This window comes from Hevea brasiliensis, chromosome 18 (assembly GCF_030052815.1).
Source record: "Hevea brasiliensis isolate MT/VB/25A 57/8 chromosome 18, ASM3005281v1, whole genome shotgun sequence".
Classification (NCBI taxonomy): domain Eukaryota; kingdom Viridiplantae; phylum Streptophyta; class Magnoliopsida; order Malpighiales; family Euphorbiaceae; genus Hevea; species Hevea brasiliensis.
Window position 1 is genome coordinate 44,631,696 of NC_079510.1, and position 24,425 is coordinate 44,656,120.

Here is a 24,425-nt window from a genome sequence, read left to right on the forward strand (position 1 = left end):
CAACATAATACAACCTTAGAAACAGAGCAAAATAAAACAAAATTAAATTATTCCTCTGCACATGCAACTCTTTCTTCAAATAAACTAGTTCATCCTTTAATTTCTTTTTTTTTTTGTCTTTGTCAACATGATTAATTTGAGATATTAATCAAATATGATGATTTAATTGGTAATTATATAAACTTCAAGATTTAATTGCAAAAAATTGACAAACTTCATAATTTTTTTGACAATTAAACTTGATTTGAAGTTTTTGATGTGACTTTTTTTAGTGATGATATGGCCACTGATATGAAATTTTCATTTAATATATTAACAGTTTATTGACAGTTAGGCCAATTTGAGACATCAATCAAATGTGAGGGTTTAATTGATAATTATATAAATTTCAGGGTTTAATTATAAAAATTATCAAACTTTAGGGTTTTTTAGCAATTATTATTATAGCTTATTGTCTATTCCACCATTAATTCTAACAAGCTTATCTTGTTAGCATAGAGAAAATGTTCATAAAAATCTCAAATTTTATCTATTTTTAGATATTACCCTAAATTATTATTAGTTGTCTCATTAAATATTAACAGAAATGTCAAGTTAACATTTTTAATCTCTAAATTAGAACTAATTAAGCTAAATTCATAATAAAATAAATCTTAATTTATGAATTAATAGGTCCTATTTTAAAACTATTAAGATAGATATAATTGAGTTATTAAAAGGGTACGTTAATGGGAAGTTAGGTTAAATATTGGGTAAAAGTGAGCGTCGCATAAAAAATGAAAGTTGGTTTAGAGATATAATATATGTTCTAATGCGATAAGAGAAGAATAAGCATGCTAGTCGTGATGACGAGTGAGTGAATGTAGAAAATTGATGTCAAATGATTTTGTGAGGTATGAAGGTTGAGGACAGATAGTGACCGAGAGGCAGAAAGCTAGAAGATAAATACACGAATTCTTAATTGTACTAGTGATTAGTGTCATTTTGTTGTAAATGAATTTTTTTCTTTTTATTATAAATTAGACTTAATGAGTATTAAATTAAGGGAACTAGAAGTGTTCGCGCGGGCACGTAACTTCATATTTAACAGAAATGTTCATAATATATTTATAAAAAAATAATATAAGGTACTATTGTGGAAAAAAAAAAAAACCCAAGTTTTTTTTTTTCTTTTTTTCTTTCTTTCTTCTTCAAATCTTGAGATGAGAATTCGAAATAGCCAGGTGTCCTGTTCTATGCTACCTCTGCCACCTGAAGAAGTTTCAAGGTTCCCTCATTTTTCTTCACGAGTTCAATGCTTCGACGATCGATTCTTGGTTGAAGAGGTGAATCGGCTCATTAAACGGTCATCCTGCCCACTGAGAAAACCTTCAGACCAAGAAACCCAGGCAACGCAATTGCATAATCAGTTGCAGATGGCACTAGCTGGTGAAACAAAATCCTTAAATCATGTAGAACAGAAAAATGGAAAAGAGAATTATATGCTGGAGAGGCCTAGCCATGTAATCTTTTTACAAGCATTTAATATAAGTTTGAAAGCATCATTGGAACACGTGTATATATATATAACTTTTTTTTTAAAATAAAAAATATTTTCCTTAAAAATAATTTATTTTTATTTAATCAGTTTCTTAAGTCAATTTCTTTAAACATTAGAAAATAAGAAAATATTTTCTACAAAACAAGGGACCCAAAGATATATATGAGAAGAATGAGCAGAGAATTTTATTGATAGAGAGAATCGAAATTACATTGATCTACAGTTAATACATATATATACATAAGTTGAAGGAATCTTCTTCCAACTAACTATGTACATGTGAGTAGCAGTTCTTAACTGATTAGCTAACAGATCAAACTAATCAATTAACTAACTGACTTTCAAAATCTTGGGGCCTTCTTCTATTTCTTGATCTAATACCCCCCGCAAATTGGGGAGTATATGTTAAACATACCCAGCTTGATGATGAGCTCTTGGAATGGAACAACAGGAAGCAGCTTAATACAAACATCTGCAAATTGGGCTGAAGAGGGAACGGGAAGCAATTTGATCAAACCAGAATGAACTCTCTCGCATCAAATGACAATCTATCTCAAGAAATAGAAGAAGGCGCCAAGATTTCGAAAGTCAGTCAGTTGGTTAATTGATTACATTGATCTACAGCTAATACATATATAAAGAAGTTGAAGGAATCTTCTTCTAACTAACTATGTACACGTGAGTAGCAGTTCTTACCTGATTAGCTAACAGATCAAACTAATCAATTAACTAACTGACTGACTTTCGAAATCTTGGTGCCTTCTTCTAATTCTTGATCTAATAATATATAATGAACTTAGTGGTATTGAAATAGCCATTAAAATTATGAGGCATTGAGTTTAAGTCCTACTCTAACTCAAGAGTAATTTTTACCTATACCTGAGTATATACACCTAACTTAACTGATCAATAATTATTATTTTGATTAAAATCATGGTAAGTTTTACTTAAAAATATATGTAAATAATTTTTTTTTATTAAGTGTTTATACACCTCGGTGCAGGAAAGAAATTTCTCCAACTCAATTATACCAAATTATATATATATAATTTATTTTAGTTGTAAAGTAGGAAAAGAATGGGCTGGCAAAACTTCCTCCAAAAACAGGCTGAGGTAGAGGCTTTTAAACGTTGATGAAGATATCCGAGAAATGCAAACCTAGTTTTCTAGAAATGAGCAGGGCCTGCAATTGAACCATTTCAAAGAAGCTTCGGCAGTTCGGCTTCAATTCCTACCCGGCTACTCGAAAGCCCATTGCTAATCGTCATAAACATGAAGTTCCATGATTTCTTTCAGCTACGTGTGGTATTTTTTGTTGTTTTTCCTGGTATTGAATTTTTAAACTTGTTAAACCAATCCATCATGATTTCTTTCCTGGAATTCTTGTATTGTCAGTTACGGGTTTAATAAGTTTAAACAAAACTTGCCATAGAAAAATAAATAAAAGCGTTAGAAACTACTACTTGTCATCAGTACTTCTATCCGTGAAATACAGAGCGTTGGAAAGACGGGAGCAAGTCCCACATGGGCAATATGAAGGGCTTATGGCAAATCAAACCAACATTTTGTTGATAAAGAGCCCATTTCAGCCGGTCCAATTCCAACTGCAGGCCCGCCAGAAACTTGGTTAATTAGGGATATAGAATTTTGACAGGAAAAATTACTATTTAATTTATGTATTTTAACAAAATTAATTAATTGATTATGTATTTTAAATGTTTTACCATGATTCCAGCATCAATGTTTGACCATATTAGGCCTTTTTTTTTCCAAGATTGTCCATGGTGCTGCTGATTTAAACTTTATTTGATATTGAGTTTCAAAGCCTGAAATGGCTTTTCTGAAAAAAAAAAATCATTTTAAATATTATTAAGAAAAGCAGTTTGAAAAAAGCTGTTTTGTTATTTTCGTATTCTTATGATTAAAATTGATTAAATTTAATTTTTAATTATTTTTTAACACTCTATAACTAGTATATTTAAAAAAGTGATTTTCTCAATAGCAGTTTCAACAGCAATACCAAACAGGCCTTTAATCTTTGAAAGTTGAACACAGCTTCTTCTGATGGGGAAATTCTTTGTTTTATGTAATGGGTTCCTAGTGAAATAGAATTTTATTTCTCTTCAGGGTGGCTAATCATCAACTAACGTTTGCTTCGGTGTAATCCATGAACTAGCATGTGAAGAATGGCACTCAGAGCTCCATATCTGGCTAGACAGGAAGTTACCAAGTCTTTGAAACAAAGCTTAACTGAACCAGCACTGGGGTATTGAAATTCTTGATTTAAAGTTGATGTGAACGCTTTTCTTTTTCTTTTTCTTTTTCAAGAAATTTTGGGGATGCACATGCAAAGATAGGGACCATATATTTGTTGGGTTATAGAGAGGTATTAGAACTTCTTAAGAGAACTTTTGCATCCATAGTTCAGTACTGCCAGACAATCTCAATAATAGGACATTAAAACGATCCAATACTTCTCTCAAATCACCAATTCACTTTGCCGTGCTCTATTGTTCAAGCACTTGTGAAGTGCCATTTCATAATACGGTACATGTTCTGCTTCGTTGTTCATGATTATTTATATCATGATAATATTACCAAATAATAATGATGGACATCTCACAAATGAAATGAGTATTCAAAAGTCCTGTTTGACAGTAGCTTTAAGTAGTGTTTAACATTAACATAGTATTTATATTAATATTTAGAAGTTAGGAGAGTGGTTCATGAAAAGTTACTCTTTCTAATTTTTAAAAGTTGAAAAATGATTTTAATTAGGGTTCAACAAAATGATATTACTATTTTTATATTTAATAATAAATTCAACAGTTATTTTCATCAAATACTTTTACTTTAAATTATTATATAAACAGCTAACGATTAGTAAAATAAATTGGCAGAACAATTAATATTATTGAACAGTATTAAAAAATTTGAAGATTTTTTTTTTTTATTGACATGCAGTTTTTTATAAATTCAAGATACAATTGCATTGAAACTCACCTAATGATGAATTTTACATGCATGTTTGCTTTTGTTTTCAAGAGATAAAAAGGGTATCTTATGTTGAAAGGCACATATGGAACCTTGAAACTTGTCTGCTCTATGGCCGACCCAACCATTGAAGAAAGATTGTATTGCTGTTGGATAAAAATTTTTTTTTCCCCTTCTTTTGTTAGAATATATCAAATTTAGGATGGAAAAAAACAAAAGGATATGCACTTTAGATCATTTGGTTATCCAATGAACTATTCAACCTTGGTTAATAATTGGAGGATCACTATTTTTAGACGATTTTAAAGAATTGGAGAGCTTATTTTGATCCGGCTGAAATACAGCTCCTGAAAGAGAGAAAAAAAAAAAAAAATCCAACCAAATCATGCAGATACACAGAAAAGAACTCCACGATGATATTGAAATATTTTAACAAAGACTGTCCAATTATATATAAGTGGGATATATTGTTTTCTCTCCCTAGCAGCAGACGCAGAGCCTTCCCATTTCATCAGGGAGAGTGCGAAGAAGTTGTTCATTTTTGGCAGAATATAAATGTTTTCTTATAAATATTTCCAATTCTTATAAATATATTGAGCATGTTCCCCTCCCCCTCCTCATTGAACAGCACAGTTGCATATAGACTGCCTGTGCTTTGTTTTGTGGACGACATTACCTTTGAATAAAAGAGATTTTAATGTTGGATTATCCCTTAATTTGTAATCATTAATAGGGTTTTTAATTTGCTCACTTTCTTTTTCAATTTTATATTTTCTTGGCACCTCCACTACTTTCTCCCCCCTTTCTTGGCATGACTAGTGTATGTATTGATTGATCATAGTCTTTGCTTCAACGATTGATTATTAGCTTTGTTGGAAAGTAGAGAGGTGAGGCATAAAGCTTTTGATCACAATCAATTTAGGGCATGCATTGTCCCCTCTTGAGCTATCAACCATATCCTTCACCTCACTTACCCTTTTTAACACCTTTCTTCATTACAGCTAATTAATTTTAGCATCTCAAATTTCTAACTCTTTGCCTAATTGCCTAACTTAATTAACATAGTATTAAATATGAAGAGGTCAAAATTTAATAGGGATGTCAATTGTTACTAATTTCGATTCAACCCGTCTATATTCAATATATTTTTGGCGACTTCGTCATGTTCCTAATATTGTGAGATGTAGGGATGGAGAGGCCTTTTTCTTGTCTTGAATCAATGAAATCAGTCTCCATAATCAAATATTATTTTTTATTAAAAAATTATTTTATTTTATATATTTAAGTATTTAAATATTAAATTTTTAATATATATTACTAAGATTATATTTAAAATTTATATTTATAGCTTATAATGTATTTTCTAATATATAAATTTAAGAATTAATTTAAATAAGTTCTATACTACACCCAGATCTTTTAGGAGCTATTGTTCAAACTCACTGATACACATATTTTGAATTAAGAAAATTTTGCAATATAATTATTTTAATAAAAGACTGATTATATATTTTATCGATTAAAAACCTATTATATATTGTAAAAAAAATACTATCAATTAATCATTTATAAATTAAGCATATAAATACTTCATTTTTAGAATATTTTAAATACATATTCACACTTTACAATATTTAATTATTATTATCTTTTTCATTTGTAGATTTTTTTTTTTTCGTAATAATATTTTAACTCCATAAATTTATTATTATTATTATCATTTTATTATTACTATTACTATTTTACAGTTAATGTGTTATAGTTATATGTCTTCAGTCTGCTTCGCTTAATTTGGTTCAGTGATCGGAGACATATCACTTATCTAGCAAATTCATTAATTTAAATTTGAATCTTTACTCCCTCAGTCTCCCATTATCTCCAATTATATATATATTCTCTTATCAATAGTGTCAATAATAAGGATAATTATATGATGTAATCTTTCACTAACACGATAGAAAACTAAATTTAAGATCATATTATAAATCCATCGGTTCAATCAATTATTTAATACAATTTATAAAAATATTATATTTCAAAAAAAAATAAAGCAGGTTAAAATATCAAATTTGATTACTTGTAAGAATTAATAAAAATCAATTTAAGTGAAGTTACAAAATTTCGAAGTTGTATCTCAAAATTTATTACTTAATTCTCAGATCATTTTTTTCTTTTTTTTTTTAAAAAAAATTCCAATTGAGGTTCTATTACTACTACTGGCACTGCTATTATTATTTTTTCTTCAATCACATTCTCAAAAGTTGGCCATGTTATCTCTAGCAAGAAAACACTAGCATATGACATTTTACAACCAAGATTCAATTCACGGGCCAATTATAGAGTTGAATATGGCGGGAAGCAACCGGATTTTACCTGTTGTCTGGTGTTTTCGGTTCATTAATTACCTTCTTTTAATTTCATGATATATATATATATATATCCTTAAAAAATATTATTTAAAGATGAGTTAAATTACTTTTAAAATAATATTGATGTTATTGTGAGCCTCCTTTGACCAGCTTATCACTTTATTAGACTATAATATGAAGAGAAAAGGTGAGGTTAATACTCTATTAACTAATCACTCCAATACTTAAATTAGAGTTTAATTGAAAGTGTATTTAGAAAAATCAAGATGTAATTCAGTAGTAATTTTAGTAGAATAAGCTTACCTAATTTATGTCTTATTCTGATATTTATAAAGTGAAAATTAGAGAGTCGTTGGAATTAGTTCCGAGAATTTCAACATACTCAGCTGCTATCAGTTAACTCATTTTGCTAATGCTCGATTAGTTTTTCCTCAAACCTGTTGGGAGAGCATCCAATCCAACCATCTCTTGGATTGCTTCACCCTTATGTATGCTTGGTCCTACGGACCAAACTGAACCATCTAATTTTAGGAGCTAGTCATCCCTAGATTTTATTGACTTCTTGGCTACGTTGATCTTAAGATCGAATGTTTGACTCTTTGATCATATTTTAACTCTTTGACTCAGTTTTAGGCTGTTTATATTAAATATATTATATAATTACTTTATTTTTGCTTTAATCTTAAAAATTAAGTTATGATAAAAAGGGTTGCGGATTTTTTCGGACCTTATCTTTTTATACAAAGTACGATCTAAGTCATTTCAGAATGCAAAATGCTTTTGATTATTCATTGGGTCATTGTATATAAATGATTTCGAATTAAATTTAAATCAATTTGCAAGTTACAACCTATTTCAATATTATTTTTTAGATTAAAATTCGAATTCATCAACAATCCAAACAAACCGATTTGGGTTGGTTGGATCATATAACCTTCAATTTTATAGATCATTTAAATTTTTACATAAATTAAAATAAATTACGAATTTAAATTAGATTGTTAAATCCAATCAAAATTTGATAACTTTATTTATAGGGAGTAGACTATTAATGAACATTATAATGATTGTTGGAGTGATGTCTTTAAATTCTACAATTTACTAACGATATACATTGTAATTGAAATATTAAAAATTTAAAATTATAATTATTAACTTTTTATATTTTTTTAATAAAATTTAATAATTCATTAATAAAAATCATAAGATAAAGATAATATAATCTTCGCATAAAAAAATAAATATAAATAATTAAAATATTTTATTCAAAGGTAATTTGGTAGAGCAAAATAATTTATCAAGTAATAATTAATCTTTTTTTTTTCATTTTAGACTACTAAAGAAATATTCGACAATACTACCTTTATAAAACTTATTACTTACGTTATTATTCGTAAAAGAGATTAAACCATTAAATATTAATGAAAGAATATGTTACACTATCAGATTACATTAATTTAAAGTTTTCAACTAAAAAAAATTATTGTATTTTCAACTATTAAATAATTCATTTAAATACTTAAAAAATAAATAAATAAAACCCCACTAAAGGGTGAAAATAAAAACTCATATTTGTTTTACAATGAGTTATTTTAAAAATATAGAAATCGTATTTATTCTCTCAATCCTAATATTAGTGAAAAAATCTTAAATCTATTCGTAACACACACAAATTTAAAGAAAGAAACTCATATTTGTTTTAAAGGGATATAAATTTTGAAAGTTTTTTTGAAAAATTTAAAGAATAAAATAAAATAAAATAAAATAAAGAAAATCGATTTAAAGGAACCACAAATAGTCGTCTAAAAAAAAAATTTGAAAAAGAAAAATGAAAAAAAAAAAAAAAGCCACGCATGATGTTTGTTTTTATCAGAACTTCAACTACTAGCTAACTTTGTAACTTAGCTATTAGCATTTACTGTAACTTAGCCATTAACATGAATATTGGAAGAAATAATTTTTTTAATTTTAAAAGAATGAGATTTGAATTTTAATGTTTACTTTAAAATAATCTCACTAGCAAAAATCATATATGATATAGTCTTTTATTACAAGCTTTTGACTAACTATTAGTATTAATTTAACATCTTTTATCTATCCTTTTATTTTTTTTTTTTCTCTCTTCTTTACCTTTTCCTCCACTTTCATCTTTAGCAAACAGAAAATAAAACCCACGAAAGTTGAAAATAAATTCTCTATAGTATTGTGTGCACATACACACACTAATATATACGCATAAATTCCACCGCAATCAATCTCTTTTATCCAATTTCAAGTCGGTTGAAGACCCAAATCATTAATTCAATTTAATTTTGAATTTAACTTAATTTAATTTTGATCTGATTCATAAATCAAACTGGCCCTGCCGGGTCTGCAAGCCCATCATCTGAAAAAAAGGCAACCACGACACAATATTGTGGTGTGGGATTGAAACCCTCCTCTCCATCCAAAAACATCTTTCCAGATAAGCATGGGGAGTGCCTACTTTCATTATCATTTTCCACTCCACAGTGCATATCTCTCTCCCATCATCATCATCATTTTTTTTAAATAACAGAAAAAAAAAATAGTCAGTATGTCCATGAGCATAATTCAGGCAGTTTTCGATTTTAACTTTTCGGTCAGACTGTTGAGTCATAGAAAAGATCAATTTGTTAATAGTTACGCTCTGAATTATTAATTCAATAATTTAACAGTTACATTTTTCATATAAATTCTGCACTTATGTTAGATACATAATGACCCACTCTGCGTCTATAGTGTTCTAATAAATCTTTTTTTATTTAATTTTTATAATTATATTCTATTAATTTACTTTATATATAATCACATTTTAATAATTTATTCATCTTATTGATAATACATTTTTTTTAAAATAAATAATTTTAGAATATTTTTTAATAAAATTAGAATTCCAATTAATTAAAATGAAATAATTCAAAAGCTAACCAGCTTTTTCTCAAAGCGCTCTCTCATACAGGCTTGTGTGTGTGTGTGTGTATATATATATATATATATCAGCCAGCGGCTGAAATTTCTCAGATATATATATTTATGTGTCACTGAGATGTGTGTACTAGCTTATAAATCCTCACGAAAGCTAAACATATATACATGGACGATTCCTGGCGGATGCGGATGGGAATGCCCAGCCTCCCACGGCGCCGTTCCATTGAAGACACGTTGGCCGGCTCCACAAGGCTTTCCATGGAGGCCATGGACCCCGACGACTTCGCTGATGTTTTCGGCGGACCACCTCGCAGCGTTTTGTCCCGTAAATTCTCAGGCGACTTCACTAGTTCATCCACTTCTTTTTACGAGGAGATTTTCCGACCGCAGGAGTTTGTTGCTTCCGTAGAGAAGAAGAGTGGTGGAGGACGGAGCTTGCCGGCTTTCAGGATCCCCGCTAAGGGTGAAGGATTCTACAGTGATGTTTTTGGTTGGGAGGAGGGACGGAGGTCGAGGGACAGATCGAAGCCCAACTCTAAGGCTAAATCGAAGTCGAATTCCTCGTCGGTGCTGAGTTCAGAGGAGCTGAGCCCTCATCGGCGCACAGTGACCGGCGATGATGTTGCATTGTCCTCTTTTGCTTCGAAGCTCAGGTATCCACAGCGCTAACCGTTTTCTTTCAGTTGAGATTTATCGATTGACATTTATGCCCCTTATGTGGCTTCTACAAAAGTAAGATTTTTTTGAACACTTCACCTTTCTTTTTCCAAAAATTTCAGAAGTCTTTAAAATTTTTTTGCTCTTCAAATTGATAGTAGATAAAATTCTCGTAAATCTTAAATTCATAATTGAGGGTAAAATCATTTTCAAGCTTTCAACATGTTGAATTCCATCTGTCAAATTCATATGTTTAACGATGTGTTCTAAAATTCATGAATATTTGAATATAACTGTGTTAATTTTAATAATTATAGAAAGTGTATAAAGATATTAGAGATTTATTTAATTAACAGAAAAAATTTACTTAAATTTATTTTGTTATTGATTCTAAATAAAAATCATTTATTTATTGTGTGTTTAGTGATTTAGAAAGAAAATTTCCTTTATTAACATTGTAAATAATTCAATATCTCATTGTCGTGTATGGGAGGGAGACAGGTTGTGCTCCAAGCCTCCACAATTAGCTAGTTAGCGACCCACCCTCCTTTCATTTTAGCAAAAGCCACCATCGTGGACTTTGTTAATACATCATTATTAAGATGCTTTAAGCAATGAGCAAATTGATGCTAACTTTTCTTGGAGATAATTTTTCACATGCTTTGTGGGGTAGCTATGGCGCCACAAGCCATTTCACAGTATTCGAGATTCCCTAATTGGGTCCTTCACAGTTTTTCAACAAACATATACCATTCATACTTTTTGGAAATTCTAGGAAAAGTTTTCCCTAACGTTGTTTTACTCTTCACTTTTTACTTCCATATTAAATAGCTTCATACCTAAACCAAGCACACACCTTTTTAATTTGTATTTTTTTTTCTAATTAATATCTTTTTCTTTGATGGATAACTCCTATTTTTTGTAATAAATATATTGGCGTCCCAAAAATGGAGAGAGCTTAGATTTTTCATCTTCTTACAGGCCAATCAATGTGCCATATAGGTGGAACTCCACCGCAATGAGACCTGAAGAACAAGCAAGGAAAGAAGAGATGCCATCTTTTCCAAGAAATTTTCCTTCCCATGCGGACAATTATTACATGGAAAATGAATACAATGACAGTTTCAGAAGCTCCTATATCAAAGTTTCACGGCAGGTCTCATCCCCAGAAACCATTAGTCTCGAACCCAATTCGTATCAAAGCATCAAAGTATCTGTGGATGATTTAGAGGTCAACTCCCCGTCATCTCTTGTCTCTTCGCTTTGTCAAGAACAGGAGGCAAGTGCCGGCAAGCAGGCGGAAGATGAAGAAATGGAACAGGCGGCAGATGAAGTTATGAGCTCTTATGTCATTGAGATCAATTCTGACCATAGAGAAGCAGCTAGCGAAGCAATTTCAATTGATGAAGCAATCGCGTGGGCTAAGGAAAAGTTTCAGGCACAAAGTCTTGACAGACAGCAAAAGAAAGATCTATCACCTGAGGTAGAAGGTGATATTGTAACTCATATAGTTTGAACTCAAATTTCACATTGAGAGGTTGCAGGAATAAATGACAAGTTGTTTCGTTTGTCCCCGAATTCTGCAGAAAGTCCTAATACGCGCGAATTTACATCACCTCAAATCGATGGACACGGAAGGACGCAATCTCCCTCGGTAAAGTACTGTTTTCTGAAAGTACAAACAATAAAAGATAAGATAATCCGTATATGAAATATAACGATGGATTGTGAATGATTCAATACATAGCGTTTGGAATAGATCGAGTTCACTTAGACAAACCGTGTATCTGAAATTTTGCCCGTGCTGATCACTTGTAATAATGTCAAGAATCTAAAAGGCGTGTTTGGCAAACCATATGGGGAATGATGGAATAATGTAACTGAATGACGCATCAGACATTTGTTTCAATTTATTGCATTTTACTGGAAATGTTTAATAATTACTGATTCCATAATAGCTAGATAGATAAGGCACCCTCGCTTCCTAATATCTCGGTTCCCTTAATCTAAACCTGTGCCACTAGATATATACCCAGACAGGTGCATGTATGAGGTACTAACCTGAACGTGGCATTTGTTTTCTTGTGCTTGAATATAGTTTTGGTGATCAATATACAAGGGAATGCAATTCAAAGGACCGAGTGATGAGAGCAAGGGAGAATTTAATCATATAATTTACCTTCTACTTTTGCAGGAAGAAGAGCTAAAGAAATGGAGAAGTGAAGAAGAAAAAGATCAATCAGAAAAAGATGTAAGCTCCTCATACTATCAGATTCAATTTGTGCTTGCATAAAATAAAAGTTTGGGTTGAGGAGATAGCTTTCTTGCAACAAGTGATGCATTATTTGTGACCTGAAAAACTCTTTAGGTATGATAGGATAACATCACAAGGAATGAGATTCTGATAACATCTGCAAAAATAATCGTGTTCTGAAGTTTGAACCAGTAGCATTTTAGTTCAATACACAAGGAATGAGATTGACTGATGTTTTTCCTTTCCTTGTGCAGCAATTACAGATAGAGCTGAAGCTACTGGATGAAGATGTCCGGTTGTGGTCAGAAGGCAAGGAGACCAATATTCGTTTGCTGCTTTCAACACTGCATCATGTAACATCTCCAATCTTTTCTTATGTTAAATATGACGATGCTCATGGCTTTGAATGTAAATGTTTTATTGTCGTTGAATTCAGATTCTATGGTCCAACAGCGGTTGGTGCGCCACCTCTCTGACAAGCCTTATTGAAAGCTCGCATGTAAAGAAGGCCTATCAGAAAGCAAGGTTGTGTCTCCACCCAGACAAATTGCAACAAAGGGGGGCTACGCTACAACAGAAGTACGTTGCAGAAAAGGCCTTTTCCATTGTCCAGGTAAATCTTAGATGTGGCAGCAAAAATGTTTCAGAGCACATAAAAGAATTTATTTCAATAGATTTCCAAAATTGATTCAGTAGGAGGAGAAAAGAAATCAATAATCCAAAATAACACTCCAATAGCAAGGGCAGTGGGTAGTGATTCACTTGTTACATGCTTTTACAGGATGCGTGGGCTGCATTCATCTCCCAAGATGTCTTGTTTAACTAGTAGACAATTCAGGATCCTTCGGTAATCAGTTTTGTGAAGTAAGTTTGAAACCAATAGCAAGCTAGCTGGAATATTTGAAGAATGGAGAAAAAAAATCATATATTCAAGAATTTTGTATGTTCATCTGATGCCTAACTTGCTTTCCTCTTCCATTCTGAAAACGATATGAGGATGAGAATGATAGTATTGTTGATATCATCTCAGTTGGTATTTGGGTTTGTACAATATGATTTTATTCAAATCAACACTAATTCCACCTCCCCCTGCAGATCAATTGTGCTTAATCATTCATATTCCGTATCTTGACATAATAATTTGTGTTTTTGGACTGTAAGTTTCCATCTAATTTTAATGGATTGCTCATCTTTCACCAAGTGCATGCCTTGTCAGGATTCAACCAAATTCCACCTGATGGTCCCACGGAAACCTCAACCCTTCTGCTGAAACTTGCCCTCTACCCCACAGAATAAAAGTAAAAGGAATGGCGGACTTCCCAAAATGGTCCATTGTACTTTTAACAACTTATTCTCTCCGCTCTGAGACGCAACTATTCTAGAAGTATAAAGAAAAGTGTACAAAAATATGGTAGAAATCATTTTCTACCCAAAACACAAAAAATTATCTCTGTTTCAGCATGATTTCAAGGCATAGGGTATTTTCTTTGATTTGGAAAAACACATTAGCATGAGCTGTCTATAAACTAGATGCTTAGGAAAGAATTAAATTTACTTTATATTGTTTGAATAGATTACTAGAATAGAGGAGAAATATAATTTCTCTTAAAGAAAATGAAAAATGACTATCCTCACAAGCTAAGAAAGATAAGCTTCTAAAAAATTGAGGGCATTTAAGTATTTTAATACAACTAATACCTATGTCTCTCCATTTCCCATCAATTTGGAGAGAAATGTTGTGGGCTAAATTCAAGAGGTTGAGAAATGTAATTTCTCCTCCTTTCTCTTCTTTTCTCTCCACTGTTTTGTAAACAGAATCAAACTTTAGGGATGTTTCAACCTATTTTATAAAATAGAAAAAACAAAAGTGTAAATAATAACAATTCCTATAAACTAAACAGTAAGTTACCCTTTTGAATATAAAGATAGAATCACTCTTTGTAGAAACAAAGATTGAACTCTTAAACTTGCAACTACCATCATGATTTTGATATTTCAACACAACAACAGCAAACAAAAATTGCAGCAATAGAAAAGCACAGAGGACCTTTTTTAAATTTGATTCACCATCGCATCACTGATTAACATGAAGGTAGTGATAATAACAAAAAGCAAAGTACTTGAACATAGAAGAACAGGAAAATTATGCTGCGTAAACATGCACCTCAAATTTTTCTGAATATCATATAAATATCCAACTTAAGGAAAAAAATAAAGAAAGAAAGAAATACCAGCAGCGGTTCTTCAGCCAATTAGCAAAATCAATTACGAATTTTACTGCCAATACTGATACAGTTTCACCCTACATAGCATTGACATAATAAATTATATGTAATCACAATTACATGATTACATTCTTAAAAAGAACTTGGCTCAAAAGAAATGTATTTTGTGAGAGTCCATAATAAGGCTTATGAAGCATGAATTTTGAATGATCAGGTCAGTTTACCTGACCCTACGTGGAGGACAGATTTCGAAATCTTCTAATCAAATATCTGCTAGTTTCATCCGCGTGTCCCTACATGCATGGCAGCATTCTTCATTTCCTTTTTCTTGTCCATCGAAACTTGAGTTCCTCAATTTTGGTCTACTTCTCCATTCATAGGTGACATGACTTCACCTCAAGAGTCCAGCTATCAAATCCCAAAAAATTCTTTTAATTGTGTACATTCCATTCAACTCAACTCATATGTATTTTGTTCTTTCAAACTTAATGGAATTGCGAAGGAGTTTCAATTGGCTCTCTCTCTCCGAGTTCCAATGCAATTCATCAAATAAAAATGGGACAGCACAAACTGCTTCATTCTAGTCAATGACAATTACATGTAAAAAGGTGTATTACCAGTTCACCACAGGAAGCTCAGGGCAAATATTAGTTGAGTTGAAATGATCTTATTAATAATTGCAAGTACCTTTACTATTCTGATTAAATATCAATGCTGCACATGGCTTCTGTTCATAGAATGCCGTCGAAGGAGCTGTTGACCAGGAGTTTGACGATCATCCTGTGGGGAACAAAAAAAAAAAAAACTCATGTCACACACATGTTAAGCTAAAGAGGTAAAGAATGCAAACAAATCTAAAGTTGGAGAAGAAAAAAGATAAAAAAAAAAAACTGAAATACCCAACAAAAAAATAAAATAGCCAGCTCTGTATATGTACACCAGAGCTAAGATTCAAGTCACGAAAAATTCATTAGTAATTTAACTATATATATTTGATTATTTGGGAGATATGTAATCTCCAGGAGGCAGGCAGGATCATTAGCCTATTTATCTAGCTCGATATGGAACCCGCACTGCACAAGCTCAATCAGTGACTTGGTCTGAGTTACAAAGACAATTGCTTGAAATATGTATGATATTTAGAACAAAGGAGGCACCTAAAACAAAGTGTAGAAAATGCATTTCACAGGGGCAACTGATTTGATCACAGAATCAGTACCCAACATTTGAGAAGTCCCACTAAAAAGGCATGGCCATCAGTTACTATTTATTATTAATAATCCTAGCCCACAATATCCCTTGGTCTCTTATATTCCATACATAGACACAAGGTTGGAATTAATGTTATTCTCATAGTGAAGAATGTCCCTGTACACCTAATGAAAAACTATGCAGACATTTTTAGCTAAATTTGCCCTTCAAAACAAAAGCTTAAATGAAAACATCCATATCTATACGAAGTTAAATCCAATTCACTGATTGAAACCGTAGCTTTAAATGGCACCTTTGTCACCTAACTTACTGTGAAAAAGGTGAAAGCTTATTGTAACTACATAATAGACCAATGGGAATTGAATTCACCATTTAGCAATAATGTTGCATTTGGTATAGGGGTCAAGACAGACCAACAGACAAGCTAATCGCCCCCGGTAATTGATTTCCATTTTAAGGAGTTAGTTAGGTTTCAAGCCCTCTACTGTACTAAGAAACCCTATCATATGGTGTCTCACGTACTCATTGGACAGGAGAAGGGAAGATTATTGTCCTCTCTAATCACCATTTTTTTTTGGCCCTCCCAACCTCCATTGGCTTCAGTTAGCCAACTAAAAGTACTACTTTTTTGCTAAATTCCATCCAAAACAAATAAAACTGCCCTCTCCCTCAATGGACTTAACTTATCCTACTCGCACCAAGCATAGGATCGGACAACTGTTTATCTTCTTCTATCCTGTGTCATTACACCCTATCCTGTCCTATGTCGTCCCCTCGAATGCAGTTGCAACTCCAAGTTCCAAACCCAGTCAAAGTGCTGATGCACTAATCACGCGAATAAAGTGCTGACATCTGAAATGCAATAGTAATCACCAGTTATATTTTAATTAGTAGAAACAAATTTTAACCAAGAGAGCTTCTTGATAACCTGAGGGAGAAATTAAAAGTTGTGTCCGTTTTCTGCTCGAACAGAAGAAAATAAATTCAAGATGAGATGACTGACCTTGTACAATGACGCTGCTGACTCAGATTGTACTGTTTGAATTGGAATTTGCCCTAGTGATCGCAGAGCATCTAATGCATCCAATGTCAGCTGCCACCCACAAAGTGCAACCACATCAGCATTGTTGCCAGAACCACAGCTACTACAACCAGCAGCAGCAACATTTCCATTCACCCATGGACAGAATTGCTTGTGATGAATAAGTGGATCAAACTCTATAGCCTCTTCATAGTTGCTTTCACCTTTTGGAGGCCCTGAAAATCAAGTAGTGTGAATAATGCATCAACCAAACAGGTAGAGAGAGAGAGAGAGAGAGAGAGAGAGAGAGAGAGAGAGAGATGGCAAGCAAAAACCAAGAACTTTAAAGTTAAATTTTCAATAAATTAAGCTTTCATATTAGTGGGCTTCTCTTCAGTGTGGGCAGGGCCAAAAAGAAATTACATTAAGCCTCTACTTTATGAAAAATCATCCAATGCAGGGATATTATCAGGCAAAAAAAAAAAAAAAAAAAAAAAAAGTGGGAAAGAAGACAGCACAATAGTGCAGGAAAACGCAGAAAAGAGTGAGCCTAACAGAACTTACCTATCCCATTGGCAACAGCATAATCTGACTCAATGCAAGGACAATTGTTTGTAAAGGATGATCTTCCAGCCTTGCTAATCCCTTTCTTAGTTGTTTGATAGCCAGAGTACATATTTGCATTGCAGGAAAGAGAAGGGTGGGCATTTTTATCTAGAGCTAACTTACAGCTTTGACTTGCCTTTTCACCACTTTCAACAGATTCAACCTTTGTAGAACCATCTATTTTTGAGCCACTATCAGCCCTTTCCACAGATCGAGACATCTCTTGGCTATCACCATGAGGATCTTCCCTGTTTGTTTCATCAGGAACAACCTCATCCATTAATCCAGGATCAGGAACAGATTCACCAGTCTGACCTTGATTTTCAAGGTCTTCTATTCTGGGCTCAACATCACCAATCACACTATCTGCTCTATGGACAGAAACATCAGCCCCGTGAATTTCAGCTTCATGACTAGCACACATGCCAACACTGCCTCCACTAATACCAAAACTAGGACAATCTCGAGCCTGAGCTGTTACTGTTTCTGCATTGAAAACCCCTTCACCATCATTAGTACTACTGACACCCATTTCTCCAGGAACTACTTCAGCAGCATGCCTGACACAAATGCTTTTCTGGGCTTGATTGCTATAATTCAGTTCAGATGTCTCATTCATGTCCAGATTGCCATGCGTACTGGAAGAGGGGAAATGAACATCGTCAATATCTCCGGGGTAGTTCTCAACACTTTCCATAGAATCACCATCTATGTTATGACAGACTGTATCCATTGCAATGACAGATGATGCACGTGTTGAATTCCTAGCTGATGGAATTCCAACAACTTGGTCACTTCCTTGATGAAACAAAGTAACTATATTTCCATCTGCATAAATTTGCATACCCAGTGAATAGCTAGGACCAGCACCAGACGAGTCTCTTTGACATGGTGAGCAGCGTGTATCAAAAAAATCTGAGTCACGAGCGCGTTTTGAAGGTCCAGCTGAAAATTGTCTACCATCTGTGACTTCATCACCATCACGATCAATGACAGTTCCCTCAACACTATCAACAGGTTGCATCATCAGATGAGGCCTATCATCTGAGCTGCCACCTATTTCCAAGTTCCGCTTACGAGAACTAGGTCCTCGTGATTCATAAGAAGTAGCACGATCACCAACCTCACTGCCTGAAGGCTGACCTATCATTAAATCTCTCCCCATTTCCACATCACGAACATTTTCAAGGATTGCTGCCCTGTCTGCCAAAGCAAAAGGTAAGCCCCCTGCCATAGTAAGATTCAGATCAACTTCTGAGTTTTGCAGCAATTTACCCTTGTCTGTTGTTGCCACCTCATCACGGTCTTCTGTATGCTCTTTCTCTGTGTCGTCAGCAGCAACCCAACCACTTATTCCACTTGCTGCACTCACTCCACGTGTCAATGCCATTTTCTTGCTTGCATCTGGTATATCAATGTTGTTGGGGGTAAAACGAGCAGGTCGAGCAACAGTCAAGAAATCCAGTATCCTCACAGTAGCACCACATAAGCTACAATCTAGTAAGGGTGACCTGGAATCACATCTTGACTCAGCTAACAGTTTATTCTTTCCAGTGTCCTTTTTGGCTGAAGCAGAATGTGCTTTCTTGCTTGGACCAGGATCATGTGAAAGATGGACTTGGGCCTGGGCAGGACCAAAAGAACACCCAAAAGAACACCCATTGCGAGCTGATTGAGTGGAATGTTCTTCACAGTCTTGAATGTTTAGGAGCCATCTTGGTTCCCACCCACAGAGACTTATAAGCTTTTGGGCCTGCCAGATGAAATGATAAGAAAGATCATATACAAAAGTAGAAGAGCATCAGCATTTAGCTGATTGCTAAAGTTAAAAATCAGTCAGAACAATGACATGCAATGAAAAGAGCCTAATGTATCTTACATGAGAATACAAACAGGAGTTCCCATCTCTAGAGGTCTCAAGTTCTGGTATGCCCTCTGACTTGAAGTCTCCTTCTCCAGAAGTAAAATTCTGTGACTGGGACAAAAAGCGATCAACCACTGGACCCCAAGAAACCCGCATCTGCTTAACTGCAGATGCAGCAACAATAGGAAGAAAATGAAATTGCAAGAGCCCATCACATCGGTCTTTATATCCCCCAATTAGAGCAGATTGAGGAGTTGGAGGGAACTGCACCAAGATTTCAGGACAGCTGTTACCTCTCCACGGACAGCTGGCCTTGTGGCCATCATCCAGCTGTTTGGCAAATGCTTCAGCAGCACTTTCAACTTCAAAAAGAAGAAAGGAGAAAGAGGAATACAAAGAATGTATCATATGAGCAACAGACAATGATTTAATGATTAAATAAATTTGTCTAAACAACAGATGCATCAACTTGCAATGCAATCATAGAAACAAGATCAGAACACACCATGGCCTTACAAAAGGCAATATTAGGAAGAAACAGTCTTAGCTGATTTTCTAATGTGTATCCCACTACAAAATTTACCATTACCATTCCAAGCAATTGTACTGCAACATGAGGCCCTTATCAAAAGCACAAAAAAAAAAAGGGAAAGTTCCAAATTATGAAAAACAGGTAACTTGCTTTGAGATTTTAATTCAGCTATAACAAAATTTTGAGTAATTGGCCCAGAATAGCAAGTAAAACAGAAATGCCAACTCTCCTAACCAGTGTCATTAAACCCAGACCGGCATCCCAGGTTGACCCAATGAACCGGTGAATACTAGCAAGGAGATTCGAACCCAAGACCTCACGAGAGGTCTTTGAAGTCACAACCAATTGAGCTAACTTGATAATTGTATTTTTTTTGTTCATACACATTTTATTCTAGAATTTCCTAGTCTAATTATTTTATGTCAATTAAGCTACCACATATAAAATGTATTAAAAACATTTTTATTTTTATAATAAATAAAATTAACCAAATATTTCTTATGTCATACAACATTAATAATTTTAGATTTTAAATTTTAAATCTTAATAAAATGTCAAAATAATTTATGAAAAATAAATTTATTTTATTCAAATTTTCTTGTATTATTTGATAATTTACTCATAAAATATAATAAAATCAATTTATTTTAATATAAATTTATACATATTGAATGAATTCAAGATAATACATAATATTTATTTAATTAATTTTGATTAATCTTAAACCCCTAATCCTATACCTTCACCGATTCAAAGACTGAGCTTAGTTTGAGAACCTTGATTAAGAAGATAGTTACTCATTTATAGAAATATTTTCTTTATCTATTACTTATAAATGTTGAAAATTAAAAAAAAATGATAATAATGTTTAAAATTTAAATATTTTTATACAAAATTTAGAAACACCATTAAAATATATGTAAATATAACATAATGAATGTTGAAATTTTAATTTTAAAAAATTCAAAATTAGTTAATTAAATTTATTTATTTATATTAATAGGCAAAAAACTAGGCTTTTTTTGTGAGTTTATCACTTAATCTATTTTCAAACCTTCTCTACTGTTCTCTGGTATATAACACCTCCTCCTTAATATCAATGTTGTGGCTCGTGAAGGTTATCAGACATACAAAACAAAGCTGGGAAAACCATTATGTGTTGTAGCTGAGATAGAGATTTAAAATACTGGACTTAAGATAGCTGACCTTCAGCTGGGGTCCAGGACAGTAACAAAACAAAACTCAGGCATTCACCACATGATTCACACACAATTTTATCAATGTCAATATTCATCCAACCTCTTTGAGCACAAGCCAATGAACTAGCAATCTGCAAGAAATTAGAAAAGGAATGATCATGACCCAAAATTTAACCAAGTCTATTACTAAAAGGAGAAAGGACACTTCAAATCATAATAATTTAAGTTCACAACTACTTAAATTCAAAATCTATATTTAAACTGAAAAAATGTGATGTGGAATATCATCATCTCTTCCTTGGAAACAATTATTATACAACTCCTATGAAACAACAACTCCTCCTATGAAAGCATTCTAAAATTGAGACTGCAGAAATTTATTATTCCTCTATCTCTATAGAATACCAGGAACAATTTCACTAAATAACCATCTCAGGTCTTCCAGTTATACTGTTTTTCATGCCCTTTCTACAGTGTATTTCCGATGCAAAATTGACTACTGCCATAAATTGAAACTAGTTTAGAAATCGGTTTGTTAGGACCAAAACATGAAAGAGCTAAAGTGGTTTTTATGTATTTTCTAGAAAACAACTTTTGTAAAGCTACAATGAGTCGCATACATTCTTTGGATGTCTAGCTCAAAGCTCAGAATTATCATTCTTGCAATCTCTTTATCATATTAAAGGCAACTGTCGTTTTTAGGTCTCCATCAATTAAATGTTAATGTGGGAGAAATTTTTTGATCCCGGAATCTATAGGAACTACATTTTTGCTCCTTCTGTAACCAGCACCTAGCAATTACACATTTACTTCCTTTAAAGAATGTATAAGTGGCAAGCGTCCAAGTAAATTACATGATAAAAATAATTATCAGGCCTAATAATTGCCTTCAATTTTTACTTTTTAGCAAGCTTAAAAATTTAAACGTCATGGAATCACGACTTCAGCATACAACTACTGTCTACTGTTCATTAAAGTTTTGGGGGGTGGGAGGTGGGGTGTTACCTTAGGCTTTCCAAACCAATTTGACGGCTTAAAAGTAGCCAACCGCCTCAATAAATCCCCTCTTTCCCATGGCCTGCATGAAGGCCTTGATGATCCAAGAACAAAACCACCAGCACTGGTGCTCAAGGAGGTCCACGGTAATTGCGAGCCAACACCAGATAGAGATAGAGAGGCTGCTTTGGAAGCACGTGCATTTGCTGGGACAGTAGGGGAGGATGCCCCAGCAGAACTGGAGGAAGGCAACATGCATAAAAAATTTTACTTCATGACAACAAAAAAAGCATGCTTTAACAGATACACATAATGGCATGATTTCAATTCATTAAAATATTTTATTTCATTAAATTGTAAAATTCCCAATTCAGTCACTAGTCACTGCCCCGTCGAGGTCCTGAGAATTGAGAAAAGTGAAAAAAAAAATAGAAAAGAAAGTACAAGAACCATTGTTTTGAGCTCAACTAAATTCAATATAGCAAAACCAGAAAGCTTGAAAATTATTGTCCCATTTCTTTTCCTCAGCTTTCCAGAAACCAAACATCCAAGTACCCCAAACGAATCAGAGGCAGAAACAACAAAAACAGAAAAAATTCAGAAACCCTAATTTTCGAGTGATTTCAAAACTTTAACAGCTAAAACCCCGACTAAAAGATAAAGAGTGAGTGAGTGTATGCATTGAGGTAAGGAAGAAGGGAGATAAGGGTGATGTGGTACCTAGCAGCAGGAGTGGGATCCATGGTACCTCCGGAGCTGATAACTTCTTCCCTCATTGGGCTTCTTCAAAGGGAAAACTTTGATTTTTTGGGGTGTTTTCCCCCTGTTTTGAAAGCGGAAAATGAGAACGCGCGCGTCAAAGGCTTTGCCTTTAGAGCGAGCATGTGTTCTATTCCCCTTTGCGTGGCGCGTAATGTCAAAGTCAACAGTCTCAAAACTACTTTTTATTTTAATTTATAATAATTTTTGAATTTTTTTATAATGAAATTTATAAAATACGTGTTCCTTATAAAAATAATAATTTAATATTCAATTTTTCTTAAATCAAAGAAAACAAATTTTATATATTAAAAGAGAAAAAATATATATTCCCAAAAACACTGAATAATTTTTTGATAAATTAGTTTTTTTCATTATCTGACCAGAGGAAGCGAAGGATTAAAAAACAACTTTTTATATATATTTTTGTAATTTAATTAAATATAAATTATTGGCAAAAAAGTGAACCACCTTCATTTATTTCCTCAAAATTTTTATTTTGATTAATAAATTGAAAAAACAAATTTACTTGCCAATAATTTGGTAAATTCTGATTCATCTTATGCCATCATTTTACTCCATGAGGAGAGTCTGGATTTCATACTAGAAAGAGAAGTATGCACAACAAAAAAATTGGGACATAATAATCAATCATATTATTAAATTGATAACTTTTCTTTTTTTTTTTTAAAAAAAAAAAAAAAGAAAGATTGTCTGATAAATTGTGGTTTACTTATTTTAAAGCAATTCCCTGATTTAACTCAAAAATTGGATAAAATTCATTCGCTTATAGAAATTTGGAAGTTTTATTCAAGTTAGGATAAAGTGAAGCATACATGAATTTTCTTTTATAATATTTAAAAAAAATCACTTTAAAAATATATTTACGTGGAAGAATATATCTTTTGCAACTAATAAATTAATTAGTCGCCTAGTCTGCAAGCAATAATTTATTCTAATGGTAATAGCTTAAAAGAACATTTTTAATTTTTAAATACATAATTTGCAGAATCTAATATCTCAATCTTAAAAGATGATTGCAATAATATTAAACTAATGCTAATTAGTAACATGAACTTAGAATTTAGCAAATGCATATATAGGGTAAGGAACAATTTGCTAACAATACCCGAAACAATCTACAGTTAACAATATGCTAGGATGCAATTATGGAAAATGATCAAAACCTTTTAAGGTAGCACTTTGATAGCATAAAATTTATAATATTATTTAGAGATTGAAAAAGTA

The 24,425-nt window shown here is 32.7% G+C and overlaps 2 protein-coding genes across 10 annotated transcripts; one reads left to right on the forward strand and one right to left on the reverse strand.

Moving 5' to 3' along the window:
• The first annotated feature begins 9,914 nt into the window (after positions 1-9,914).
• On the forward strand, positions 9,915-13,963 carry LOC110651319 (auxilin-related protein 2). Of its 2 annotated transcripts, none has more exons than XM_058140971.1 (7): positions 9,915-10,505; positions 11,512-11,999; positions 12,096-12,163; positions 12,704-12,760; positions 13,018-13,116; positions 13,200-13,376; positions 13,545-13,963. In XM_058140971.1, the coding sequence occupies exons 1-7, from the start codon at positions 10,018-10,020 to the stop codon at positions 13,587-13,589; spliced, it is 1,422 nt and encodes a 473-aa protein (XP_057996954.1). In that variant the 5' UTR covers positions 9,915-10,017; the 3' UTR covers positions 13,590-13,963. The 2 variants fall into 2 exon arrangements, with proteins under 2 accessions (XP_057996954.1, XP_057996953.1); XM_058140970.1 differs by having other exon boundaries at positions 9,917-10,505; positions 11,491-11,999.
• Positions 11,551-23,286, reverse strand: LOC110651318 (uncharacterized). 8 transcript variants are annotated; one of them, XR_009146119.1, is made up of 8 exons: positions 23,139-23,286; positions 22,428-22,656; positions 21,430-21,553; positions 19,707-20,053; positions 17,786-19,580; positions 17,204-17,457; positions 15,213-15,768; positions 11,551-12,178 (listed from the first exon to the last, which is right to left on the reverse strand). XR_009146119.1 is itself a non-coding variant. In XM_058140968.1 (8 exons), the coding sequence occupies exons 1-7, from the start codon at positions 23,192-23,194 to the stop codon at positions 15,697-15,699; spliced, it is 2,877 nt and encodes a 958-aa protein (XP_057996951.1). In that variant the 5' UTR covers positions 23,195-23,286; the 3' UTR covers positions 11,551-12,178; positions 15,676-15,696. The 8 variants fall into 8 exon arrangements, 6 of the variants coding, with proteins under 6 accessions (XP_057996951.1, XP_021662309.2, XP_021662308.2 ...); XM_058140968.1 differs by having other exon boundaries at positions 15,676-15,768; XR_002494154.2 differs by lacking the exon at positions 11,551-12,178 and adding an exon at positions 14,897-15,065.
• Between the last annotated feature and the right edge of the window lie 1,139 nt (positions 23,287-24,425).